A 13,673-nucleotide genomic window follows, 5' to 3' on the forward strand; every position below is an offset into this window, starting at 1 on the left:
AAAAGATATACAAGTTATGTCCACAAAGTATCCAGCCATGTAATATGGAAAATAGGGACATTTATTGATAAAGATGTAAGATATAAGAAATATTGTATATAGGACAATGACACCTCAGTCCCCTTCAAAGTAGGCACCTTGGGACCTCACACAGTTCTCCCAATCACCATCAGCTGCCCTGTATATTTTCCTGATTCTCATTGACAGTCTGAAATCTCTTCCCTTTTAAAGGTGATTTTAGTTTTGGGAAAAGCCAGAATTTGCAGAGTGCCAAATGTCGGTTTGAGGGGGACTGAGTCACCTGGGTGATCTGATGTTTTACCAAAAAGTTCTGCACAAGATGTGATGCCTAAGTGGGTGTGTTGTTGTGATGAAGGTGCCAATCAACAGGTGCCCATAGCTGAGGCCTTCTGATTCATCCAAATAGTTTCCGCAGATGAATGTTCAACTTAATGCAAAATATGGTGCAGATTCGTTGCTCTACTCAGTCATTCTGAATGCCATGGCCATACAGTACATAGGCTCACTCAATGAGGGTCTACTGCCCCTACTGACTAGTACAGTGAAGTCGTCATTTCTGTGCACTCCAGGGCACTCTCCTTGGCTGCCAGGTTATATTGATGTTCTGCAAACCATTCTCCTTATGCCAACAATGGTTGGACTTCTTCTGGACAGACCTCCTATGCACGCCTATGTTCATAGCAGAATTATTTAAAATAAACAATACATAAAAATATCCCAAGTGCTAAGCGTCTATCCACAGATGAATGGGTAAAGAAGATATGATACACACATACAAACACACACAAAATTAAATACTACTCAGCCATAAAACCTGGATAAGATCGCATCATTTGTGACAACATGGATGGATCCTGAAAATATGTTGCTGAGTGAAATAAGTCAGATGGAGAAAGGCAAATGCCCTATGATTTCACTTGTATGTGTATAGAAGAAAACCAAAACTAACAAAAAATGGAAGCAAACTCATAGAAGCACACAACAGATTGGCAGTTACCAGATGGAAAAGGGGTGGGGGTAGAGTGAAGTGAGTAAAAGAGGCCAATTGTATGGTGACAGATGGAAACTAGATCTTTGGTAGTGAGCATGCTGTAGTGTATCCAGATGTTAAATTATAATAAAATACACCTGAAACTTATGTAATGTTATAAACCAGTATTAACCCCCATAAACCAATGTTGCCTAGATTAAAAAAAAAAAAAATAAGAATCCTGAAAAAAAGGCCTTTGTGGCATTTAAAGAAAAAAATTCTCATCAACGCTCTATTCCCCTTTAACCCATCCCTATCCACTGTGTTTAGACAACAGAGACAGGATGTTTGGCCAATTCTGCATCCGTATACTTGAGACTCCCAAAATTGTAATTTTATTTTCACAGAGGGCACACATACATAATGGAAAGAGCTTTTGTTTTGCAGTAAGAAGACCTTGGAATGTCAGGTGATCTGGACATGTTGGTGATTCTATCACTTGCTAGACTGTATGACCTTGGACAATCTTTTCTTTCTAGGCCACTAAGCCCTTATTTAACCTTGAAAATTGCAATAACATTATTTAATTTGCAATGACTTTGTGAGGATTATATGGGACTCTGAATGTGAAAGTAATTTATAAAGCACTATTGACGTGTTAATTTCTAAAATTAATGTTGCATCGCCCCAACAAAAGACACTTTCCTGATGGTGGTGCTGGGGAGACAGAGATTGTAGTGGGGAGAAAATTCACCAAGCAGCCATTATTACTGGTATTTTCTGTTACATCAAAGGAATCAACTATGCTACTGCCCTCAATCAATAGTGTCAGTCAAGTATGCCATATAGCAGGGATACTGGAAATGATGATGGTGGTGATAGATGCCTATGACCACATTTATGCCATTAGAATATCATTAATAGCTGAACTAGTTGAACTAGTACTTTCTTGGTACTTTATAGGTGTAAACCCAGACTTACAGAATCTAAAAGTCACCTGCTAATGGAATAGCCCTTTCAACATCTTCATTTATTTCCTTACATATTATCTTTTTTTAGAATTTCAAAAATATAATTAAAAAGTAACATGACTACTTGCTCAATCGGAAAGTTTAAATGTGCTTATTACGTAGGCAATCCTCTCCTTCATCAATGGAAACACTGCTTGTGTAACAGCTGTTAGATGAATTCTATAATTGGAGGCTTATAATTTGGTATTTTGGTCTGCAATCTTTTTTAAACATGTACTTCCAGTGTGAAGCAACTCAAGGCATCAGATGCAACTACTCCCTGTAAAATTTAGAACTCTGTAAAAATTAATATTTAAACAATCCTACTGATGAAAATGATACATTGGCACGCTTATGCATAACTAATAATAATCATTTTTAGAGGTCACATAGGATGCAAGAAAACATTTGAAGCAATTTACCACTCAGTGGCCCAGAAGTCTATTTTTATATTACATTTCTAATGATAATAACTAATGTGAATGAAAATGTGGATATACACAGAATTTAATCTTTACACTTGGAGGTGTGCCTTTAAGAGTATGATACAAACTCTCACCATTTCTAGGGATAGGAGTCTTTCTAGTCTTCATCTCATTAATAACTGACCTGTTAATATCATTTTTTCTAACCACAGATTACTATGATTATGACAACTATTTTCATCACTGGTAAATTTTTACAGAAGTTAAAAATATACACAGGCTGACATTGTTTAAATTCCCATGGAAGATTGTTTTACTGGTATAGATACTGGTACATTTTTACGTGGCAGAATGATTGTTATGATGTACCTAGCTGTATAGAGCTTTTACAGAACCTCTCAGATTTGTTTTAAGTGATTTAAGTTTAAATCAGTTTTATATTAATGAAATGCTACTATGTTTCCATGCTGTTTGAATTATTTTCACTGAACTGATGATAAGTCAAATTTCAGTTTTTTATCACTGGAAAGGACTTTGAATGAAAACAGCTACAACTAGTTAATTTCTTGGAGTCAATGAAATTCCTGTGTGGGCTTAGTGCAACGTGAGGCTCTGGAGCAAATTTCTTTGCATAAAGTTAAATGGATCCCAAGAGATTTTTCACTTGTGACCTTGGTAGCACACTGCTTTAGAAAAGGCTTTTCCTTCCTGTGAATACAAGGCATGAAGGAATACAAGGCATGTTACCACCCCCTCCACTAGTTTCTGATTCCATATCAGACATAATTACTTATCAGCTACACTGAAAACATTTCTTGCATTCTTGCTATATATAGGAAGATTCAACATGTACTTTTATAGGAAAATTATAAGACACATCAAGGAAATCATGCAGCATAAAGCAATATATATTACAAAGTATTCCTGCTTATATGGAGCTGAGAGAAACCCTCTTACATATTCATCTATGCAATACTAGTGACATAAAGTAATCAATTGTTACCTTAGTAATATTTACAAATACTTTTCTATTTGAAATATGATTTGTCGGACATCACTTTAATTTGTTCTATTAATTCTATAGTATATAAAAATGATTAATTTCATTTTATGAAATTAGATCCCAAAAGCATTGCATTTACCCACTCTGAAAAACTCTTTATGACTTGTTTTGGAATGAATGTATCTCCTTTTGACTAGGTGAAATCTCCTCCATGATAAAATATTTTAAAGTCATTGAAAAGAGAAGAACTTGCATCCAACTCAGCCTGAACACAAACAGTAAGCATGTTCCTGTTTTAATTACCTGTGTCAAACAACTAAAAATAACGATGAGAGATGTACTACCTTACTGCTTTATGGGTTTTGCAGTTACAAATGTAACTTGTAAAGTAAAGCGCAGGTTCCCAGTTTTCTGATTTATGAGAGTGTATTCTATCGTAGAGCAATCTGGAAGTAACTTCCCTGACAGTGCTAATACTGTAAGAATGAATGCTTATCTTCGCAGTCAATTCTGTCCTAAGTTCAGAACTAATACTAGTAAGACAACATAAGGTACACAGTCTAATGAAAAAGATATCTAGATGATAAAACAATGCAATTTAATGTCTCATTTGTGGTCAACCAGGGAAATGGTACTTGGTAAATTTTAAGGAATAGCAATCAAAAGAAATGTTTGTATGATATTAAAGTTTCTGTTATACTCTCAAATACTTTATCTCATGAAATAAGCATACCCACATATTTTTACTTGTAGGACACTTAAGTTAACAGATTTCCAATTATACCCAAATAGCACACAAAGAGCCAGTGAAATCATGGGCTAATTGTGAGGCAAGCACCATTTTTCCCCATTAAGAAAAATGTCAGTCAAGAATAGAAACTACTTCATACCCCCAATGCCCTTTAAGTTCAACTTTATTAACTGGTATCATGCCAGGCAATTCATAGGTTTGCATGGAAGGAAATATCAGTTTTAAATGTCTGGTAACTACTAGATCTATTCTCAAACAGTCCCTTATAAAAACCACGTTGCTAGTATTCCCGTGGACACAGGAGAACGTGGACGGTTGGTAGGGAAGCTGTGTTGGTGTTCTCTTCTGCATGGAGTGGCTGCTCGACATTGTGTGTAAGATTAATACAGTGTATATATAAGTGATTCTAGATGGGACCTTCAGTTAAGAGAGGCAGAAATCCAATAGACAAAGAAACTGCCTATTAAAACATGGTAGCAGGGAAACTAAATGGAATCTAAGGGGATGTTCTAAAACATGAGGAATATGGAAGGCCCTTAACTGAATCTACTGCCCACTCAGAAGGCATGCAGTGCCCCCCAAAGGTCAGAGACTGCCTCTCTTACCTCACTTATGAACACTGGCCTCGGGCTCTGGGGCCAAAACTCCATTCTAGTTTACTCATCTCAAAACTAGACCCTCCACGTGGCTTGGGTAGAGTCAACGAGATGATCGTTTGATGAGTCAACTCCTCCACCAGAAGCACTATTCGGGAATTGAAATCGTGAACTAATATCACAAGCTTTCCCGTTGAACGTTTTAACCTGAGTGAAGACTGGCTGTCCTCCCATTGCTCCCCGCAGCGCCAACTCCCCATCTCAGGCAAGAAGAGCCCAATGTCGGCCCACCCAGGACACCGCGCTGCACTAACAGAAGCGCAACGCCGGCAGCCTGCTCTCTGCCTTGTCCCACACACCTGTAATTGCAGGTTTTAATTAAGGAGGAGGAGCTCAGTGGCCGGCGGAGCAGGAAAAGTGATGTTCTGTTAAGGGGACCTGGTCCTGCAATAAACGCATCTCCCCAATCCCCACCCTTACTTATTCTTCCACTCTCATTTCCAGCTCTGGAGAAGAAGGCACAGACCTGGAGCACACCTCGCTTCCTGGTGATTAACTCCAGCGCTTGCCCCAGGCTTTCTCGGGGGAGGGGCAGGGAACAAACTGCAGCTTTTTGCGAAAAGGGTGCGAGGGAAACCGAGCCGTGCAAGCCTAACCCGCAGCGCTGGTGCCTGCCCGCCCCCTCTTCCTCCGCGCTCTAGGCAGCCCACCCGCCCGTGGTGTCCCGCGAAGGGCCACAGGAGCAATATCGCCCCTGAAACGTGGAGCGTCCCGGGTCTGTTATTTCCCCGGAGTGACTCGACCGGTGTGCCCGCTTCCTTCCTGCCGGCCTGTTTTGGGAGGCCCGGAGGGGGCATTTCGGCGGCTTGTAGTGCCTTCTCTCGCTTCACTCGTCCCGCCCACTGTACAGCTAGCGAGCTGTGGGCCCGAACCCTCGGAGTCCTGGCGAGGCTCGGCTGCTTTGTCTTGGCTCAGGCTGTCTTCGGAGCCCACCAAACCGGAAGCGAACAAAGAGCCTCGACCCCCGCTCCCCAGCCTCCGCCTCCCCTCCACACGCCGGTTCATCACCTCCCCAAAGACCCCTTTGTCTGGCTGAGTAGCAGGTCTGACGGGGATGCCCTCAGGCCCCGCCCCAAACCCTTATTTTCTGATTGTTGAGCTAGGTCACATTTGCAACCCACCCACTCCCAGTGTAAACGACCTCCTAGAGTTCGGCATTTCCCCCCCTCCCCCCGCCCCAATAGACCATATATAGATTTGTTGATGCATACCGACCATCCAGGCCATTCCTTACTAGCTTTTTCATTCTGTTCCAGTTCCTTTCCACTGTACTTACTGCTCTCTCAGTTTTCTATAAAACAGCAATTCCTTCTGTAAGGATAAGCCTGTGACTTGTTCACTTGAATGCACATTACTTAGGGAGGAACAGGAATATTAACAAATGGAGTGCATGAAGTTCGTGTGCTTGTGCACGTTTTAGCAGTCCTATGTCACGCACACACACACGCACGCACACAGAGGCAAGGATTATAACTTCGTTTTCACAAATGCCAAGGAAAATAAAAATCAAGCAGGCATCTCTGCCCCCCTGGAGTTTCCGGTTAGCGGACGCCTCCGGATGAGGGAGGATTTCCAAAAGAGGACTTTGAACACAGTTGACAGCCAGGTTCACGTCCTCATAAAACGCTTCCAAGCCATGTAAGCAACACAAAGTTGCAGCCACCCCACTGCGTAAACTTCAAAGACACCAAGGCCAGGGGCAAGGAGGAAGGAAGTGTGATATTTAGAGAACTTACTGGGGTGGGGGGGAAATTTTGAACTCATCTAGACAAAAAAAAAAAAAAAAAAAAAAGGCAGGAACATAGACTGTGAAGAAGCTAAAGTACCCAGTTTCTAAAATTGTACCCCTGACGCCCATGCGTTTTATCCACGGAAGAGCAAATAAGAGAGTATCCTTGGTTGTACCGGAGTTTCTAATTCAAACTAAGATACACAAATCTACCCCACGCCAAAGAAGAGTAAAGGCAGGGTGGAGACACATTTCCTGCTGTCTGGGCTTTAACTTCAGCCTCACCAAAAGCCAGCTTTCTCGAGCATCTCTAGAGTGCTAAGGCAGAGAACGGAGGGCAACCAGATGGTGAATAAAGACATCTCCCTTGAGTTCTGCCCACAGACTAAAAAGACAAGGGCACACGTTCTTTGTTGACACTTCTGCAGTGACTTCCCCTTTGGAGTCTGAGCCCGGCGTCAACACAACTGTCACTGCCACCAAACAGCAGCAAGTTGAACTCTTACTGGGAGCACGCCTAGAGAAGCACACACACACCTCAACAACTGCCTTTGTTATTTAATCCACGAGACTAAACACACACGAGCTCATAGGAACATACATGCTATCCCAACCCTCACTCTATTGTCTATATTCACATTTCATTTATGGCTTGACTTTTTGTCATATCCTGAAATGAAGCTTTGCATTTACCCGATGAGTTGTGTCTCCTGGTGCTCCTCAGTTCTTGCTATTTCTTTTGTCTTATAAAAGATCAGGAGCAGACTTATGGTGCAGATCGTCCACCTCTTCCTAATGGAGCGCATCTTGGGTGCCCAGGAAAGTAGTGGTTGCCCCAGCTCCTGCACCTTCTCTGGATTTAAAAGCTCCTCTTTCGGGGATTCAGTCGCGGGAGGTGGGGGGCGGAATCTGTAAAATGTGAGGAGAGCGTGGAGCCGGGATCTCAGGAACAGGTCACCAGGGTCCTCTGCGGCCACGCTCACACTGGTGCTCGAGCGCTGCCCAGTGCTCTCCCTCGCGGTTCGCGCCAGCCCTGCTGTGTTGGTCCGCGCTGCCTCCCCTAGGGCTCAGATTTCTTTAAAGACGAGACACCGTGTGCTTTGAAGGTGACGGCCGCTTCTGCAGCTGGGTTCGGGGTCGACACTGGCCCTTCCCTTTTCCTAGCAGGGAAATGATGAGCAAAAGCAGCCAATCAACGCACTGAGGAGGCGGAGGCTGCTGTTGCCTTGCGTTGCTGGAGGCTGCTTGGAGAGTAACGTGTTGCCGGCTCTGCCTGCACTGTGCTGGAAGAGGAAACCTACAGGCTCGTAGTCGTACACACACACCCACACACACGCGCGCGCACACACCCACACCCACACACCACCTCACAGGAACCACCACTCCTACACTCCGGGGAGAGCTCATTACTATAGGAGGGAGTCAGGCGGCTTTCTGAGAACACCCGAAGCGTCAGCTCCCTAGACAGGGTAGCTCAGAGATAGCCTGTCCGAATCAGCGTGGAGAGAGCACTTTAGCTGCAGACAGATTAGAAACGTGTGGTGGTGGTGGAGAAATTCTACAGATAGAGCTAGGAGCGCGTTGCAAGAAAGGTCGCTTCTTCCAAGCACTTTTGCTGAACATAGGCACAGGAGCACACATACGCACCCACATGCCTACCAAGTATAGCGAATTCCAGGGGGGGAGGCGAAGGAGAAGAGGACCTTTTATAATCTGTACACAGCTCGGTCTGGAAAGTATAAAAACACACATGCACCCATTAGCCTATCGCCCACTCACGGTGGGTGGTAGATAATGATCCCTACTAAGGATCCTGTAGGAAACAAGTGATGTCAAAGGTGTCATTAGGCACTTCATGGATATTTCTGTGACTCTCATTGTCATTTGGAAACTCCTTGCGCAGAAGACGAGGAAACTCCAATCCCACTTAAACTTCACTGAGAAGAAACAGGATTCCGAGAAAAAGCAGTCATCAAGGACCTTTTTAAATACAAATACACTCACCCCAGAGAAGGAAAACAGGAAAGAAGTTGGAAGGAAGGAAGAACAAAGGAAGGAAGGACAGGGAAAGGGAGGAGAAGGAAAGGAGGAACGGACAAGCTCTTTTCCCAAAGTCTGAATGATACATATTTATCCTCTGATCTTCACTCTCTCCTCTCTCCCAGTCTCCTCCCTGCTATTGCACTATGTGGCAGGGGCACTTTTCCAGTCCTGGGCTCCAGTTTTCATTCTGAGAATTCTCCACTGTCCTTTAGTCCTCACTCTCACCCAGAGAGAACTGGCTGTTCTGGTGTTCCCAAACCACTGTTTGGCTTTTCACCAGGAGGCAGGTGGGTTGGATCAGGAGGTATCCCTCGTGTGAGACAGTGCCTGAAGGCCAGGTTTTTCCCCAATTTATAAGCAAGGATCCCACTTTTTTCTCTCCCCATCCCCACCACTAACTTCTCAATTAAATTTCTGGTTCCTTCAGACTGAGCAGCAGCTCTAGCTCATTCATTCTATGCCCTTTGGGGTTTGCACCTCCACAAGCCAAGCTGGGAAGTGGTGAGGCCCACAGCCAATCTTATGCTGCAGCAGAGCAGAAAGAGAAGTTATGAGTTAACAGTCCCATGGGAGCTTAAAATAATGATAACATCCAGCTCTTCTGAATAAAAAGAAACCAGGTCCCTGGCAATGTTTAACATTCTTTGCCTAAGGTTTAGGAAGTTAAAAACTCCTCAGTTGTGATGCCTCATATTCACAGCAGAGCAGATTAGGGGGGTTGGGTCTAAAATGCTCAAAGGAGCAAGTAATTATGAGCCTTTATTGACATTATAAGTGGCCCGCTGGGAGCCTTTCAAGTTTATTGATGTCTAGGCAAATCCTACTTGCATTAATGCATCTCTATCACACTGACTTCTCAACTTGAAGAAACTGCAAGAACAAAGAGCATATTTAAGTTAAAAGGAAACTTGGAAGGGGAGGACCTGGGCAATGTATGGTTAAGATGCTAAATTCTAGTTGTAAGAATGCAGAATGCATTTTAAACAACTAACAGATATATCTTGGATTTCAAATAAAACATCATTCATTGATGGAGATGGTGTAGTATGCATCACTTAAATTTGTCCAATATATCTTGAGCAAGTATGATGGGCAATGTGAAAGACATATGAACATACAGATGATTAAAATATAGCATCTAACTGAACATGAAGTTCACTCACTAAGATAGGGCAGATTGCAAAAGAAATAAGTTGCAATATGGCACCATGACTAACAGCAGCATTTGAAGCATATAGTTGGTATCTTGGGTAAGCTACAGGGTAGAAGCAGATGGAGTGTTTAAGTTGTGGGCAGCAAGGAAGGTGAGCTTCTTGGAAGAGGTCATGCAAAGCTAAGAGTGAGCCAGTTAGAGGGAGAACAGAACATTGCAAGCAGAGGAAAGTATGTGTGTGACTTCTGAGAGGATTACAATGCTGGTGCTTTGGGGAACTTTGAAGTAGTTCAGTATTGTGGGAACAGAAAGTGGGAAGGAAGAATAGTGGGACAAAGTTTTCAGGATGATCATAATATTCTACAGCCTCACAATGTCAAGCTGTCTCTTCCAATGGGAAAATTGCAACCAGAATGTCTTCAAGAGGATAATGTCTTAAGCTTTAAATTAAATTAGGGGGAGCAGTTCATCCGGCCCTAACAGTTAGAACAAAACAACCCACCCACAGCAGAACAAAAGCATGCCAAGCACTTGTTATAGGAACACAGAAAATATATTTAGACATCTAGAAGAGAAAAAAAATGAATGTTTCAATTGTGTAGTATCACTATTTCTAAATTTGTTAAGCATGGCACCTTTTATATTGAAGTAAACAATTCTGAATGATTGATAATGGTTCAGCAAGACTCAAGAGCTTTCTCTTCTCATATTTGAACAATTTAATGTTTAGAGTGTATTTTAGTGCCATTTGTTTAATAGTATCAGATTCATGAAATATGCATCCATATTTGGCAACTTAATCAAAAACATACAGACCAACACTTGAGCCAAGTTTAGGACAGTCTGGTTCTTCCCAAAATGCAATTAGGTATAAGTACCATAAAAATAAATATTGCGTAAGAAGTCTTATCCACACAAGAGTCTTTTGGACTCACTCCTTTCCATTAGAATGCCTATTTTGATGATCTGAGAAGTTAAAGTTCTTCCTAATTTTCCATTCTATCTCTGGACTGTAAGTTCTTCAATAAAGAGAACACATTTGTCTTTATTCAGCACAATTCTGCAATTATGCAGTAACCTATGAATAAATAATACAAGTAATGGCAGCTGCTTTTAAAATGCAACTTTCTCCTTTAACTTAATGTAAATCATGTTTTAATTGCTAGCTGTTCCCTCAACTTTACAAATAAGTGGATAGACAATTAGAATTTCATAGTGGGGGTTTTCATGGCCCATGACAGTTTATTTTACTAGACTATGTTTTTAGGGCAGTGTTAGATTTACAGCAATATTGAGCAGAAAGTACAGAGACTTCCCATTACCTTCACCTCCAGATATGCACAGCCTCCCCCACTATCAGCACCCCACACCAGCACAGTATATTTGTTAAACTCAATGAAGCTACATTGATATATCGTTGTCACCCACAATCCATAGATTATGTCAAAGTTTACTCTTGGTAGTGAACATTCTATGGACTTTGCTAAATGTGTAATGACATATAAGTATCATACTGAGTAGGTTCACTGCCTTAATAATCTTCTGTGCTCAGCCTATCCACCCCTCCCTCTCCCACGAACCCATATCAGGCATTGATATTCTTACTGCCTCCATAGTTCTGGTTTTCCAGAAGTCATATGGTTGTAGTTATATAGTATGTAGCCATTTTATACTGGCTTCTTTTACTTAGTAATATACTTTAAAAATTCTTTCATATTTTTTCATAGCTTAAATGTTCACTTCTTTTCAACATTGAATATACTCCATTGTTTGTATATGCTGCAGTATTTATCCAAATATCTACTAAAGGACCACATGGTTACTTCCAAGTTTTGGCAATCATAAGACTGCTATAAACATCCATGTGAAGTTTTTGTGTAGACAGAAATTATCAACTCATTTGAGAAAATACCAAGGAGTGTAGTTGCTGGTAAGATTAATAATCTGGTAGTTGCTGGTAATACTATGGTTAGTTTTGTAAGAAATCTGAACTGTCTTCCAAGGGCTGTACTATTTTCCAACCTACCAGCAATGAATGAAAGTTTGTGTTTCTTCATATTATCACCAGCATTTGGTGTTTTTGTGTTTTGAATGCCGACCACTGAATAGGTGTTGAGTGGTGGGTCATGGTTATTTTAATTTGCACTTCCCTGATGACATATGGTGTGGAAGACCTTTTCATATGCTTATTTGCCATCTGTATGTCTTCTTTGGTGAGGTGTCTGATGAAATCTTTTGACCAATTTAAATTGGATTTTTCATTTTTTTATTGCTGCATCTAAGAGTTCTTTGGTATGTTTTAGATAAGTCATTTGAAATATGTTTTTCAAATATTTTCTTGTAGCCCATGGTTTGTCTTCTCATTCTTTTGACAGTGTCTTTCACAGAGCAGACATTTTAAATTTGATTATATCCAGCTTATCAATTACTCTTAGTTTATCATGCCTGTGGTGAATCTACAAAGTCATTGTCAAACCCAAGGTCATCTAGATTTTTTCATCTGTTATCTTCTGGGAGTGTTATAATTTCCCATTTTATATTAGGTCTACTATTTATTTTGAGTTAATTTTTATGAACAGGGTAAAGTATATGTCTACATTATTCTTTTTAATTTTTACTTTTTTGCATGTGGATATCTAGTTGTTGATGGACCATTTGTTGAAAAGCCTATCATTTCTGCATTGTGCTACCTTTGTTCCTTTGTCAAAAATCAGTTGAATGTACTTTAATGGGTCTATTTCTGACATTTCATCTGTTCCACTGATCTATTTATCTGTTCTTTCACAAATAATCGCACTGTCTTTATTATTGTAACTTTATAGTAAATCTTGGAGTCTGGTAGTTTCAGTCCTCCAACTTTGTTCTTTTTCAATATTGTTGACTATTTTGAATCTTTTGTCTCTCCATATAAACTTTAGAATCAGTTTGTCAATATCTTCAATAATAACTGGCTGGAATTCTGATTGGAATTGTGTTGAATCTGTAGACCAAGTTGGGAAAAAATGACATCTTGACAATGTTGTCTCCCTATCATTAACATGGTTAATTTCTTCATTTATTTAATTATTGTTTTATTCATTTTATTAGAATTTGTTAGTTTTCATCATAAAAATCTTGTACATATTTAGTTAGATTTACACTTAAGTATTTTATTGAGTGCTAACAATTTTTTTTTTTAATTTCAAGTTCTAATTGTTCCTTGCTCATACCCAAGTCATTTTAACAATGGAAATATTGGTGTATTAGTCAAGAATGTTCAGAGACACAAAACCAATAAGATGTGTGTGCATACAGAAAGATTTATGTTAATGAACTGATCATGTGATTGGGGTGGTTGATGTTTTCCAATTTTACAGGGTAAGGTGGTAGGCTGGAAGAGGGAAGCCTTCGAGTTGCAGCTCAAGTCCCAGGACATCTGAAGGCAGACATCCCTCTTCCTTAGGGAATCTCAATCCGTTTTTTTCTTAAGGCCTTCAGTTTACTGGATGAGGCCCATCTACATTACAGAGGATCTGCTTTACTCAAAGTTTTTTTTTTAATTTAAATATTATTCTGATTTAAAAAACACCTTCACAGCAACATCTAGACTGGTGTTTAACCAAATATTTGGATACTATAGACTAATCAAATTGGCACATGAAATCATCACAGATGGGCTGGTTAAAATTCTTGTTAATGACCTTACAATATAGTGAGAATTATTCATGCCAAGCCTTTTACCTATGAATCCATGATCAGGAAAAACGAGAAGCATATCAATGAGAAAATTCAGCTGTTCACCACTAGGTAACTCAAAATCTTTTATTTTTTTCTGGACAAAATATCTAGTTTTAAAAATTATTCTAAAATAATTAATTTTGCCCATGTAAATATGTGCAAAACCTTCACTGACTTTTGTTCAATTTGTATATT

At 40.5% G+C, this 13,673-nt stretch overlaps 1 protein-coding gene across 1 annotated transcript in view; it reads right to left on the reverse strand.

The window, feature by feature from the left end:
* Positions 1-7,807, reverse strand: part of ST8SIA4 (ST8 alpha-N-acetyl-neuraminide alpha-2,8-sialyltransferase 4) — an 88,112-nt gene extending 80,305 nt beyond the window's left edge. The window contains exon 1 of the mRNA XM_024563316.4: positions 7,259-7,807. Within this exon, the coding sequence (XP_024419084.1) occupies positions 7,259-7,371 (113 nt within the window). The 5' untranslated portion in view covers positions 7,372-7,807. The remainder of the gene's footprint in view (positions 1-7,258) is intronic.
* Positions 7,808-13,673: the final 5,866 nt, after the last annotated feature.

The sequence above is a fragment of the Desmodus rotundus genome, chromosome 1 (assembly GCF_022682495.2).
Source record: "Desmodus rotundus isolate HL8 chromosome 1, HLdesRot8A.1, whole genome shotgun sequence".
In the NCBI taxonomy this organism is placed as follows: Eukaryota; Metazoa; Chordata; class Mammalia; order Chiroptera; family Phyllostomidae; genus Desmodus; species Desmodus rotundus.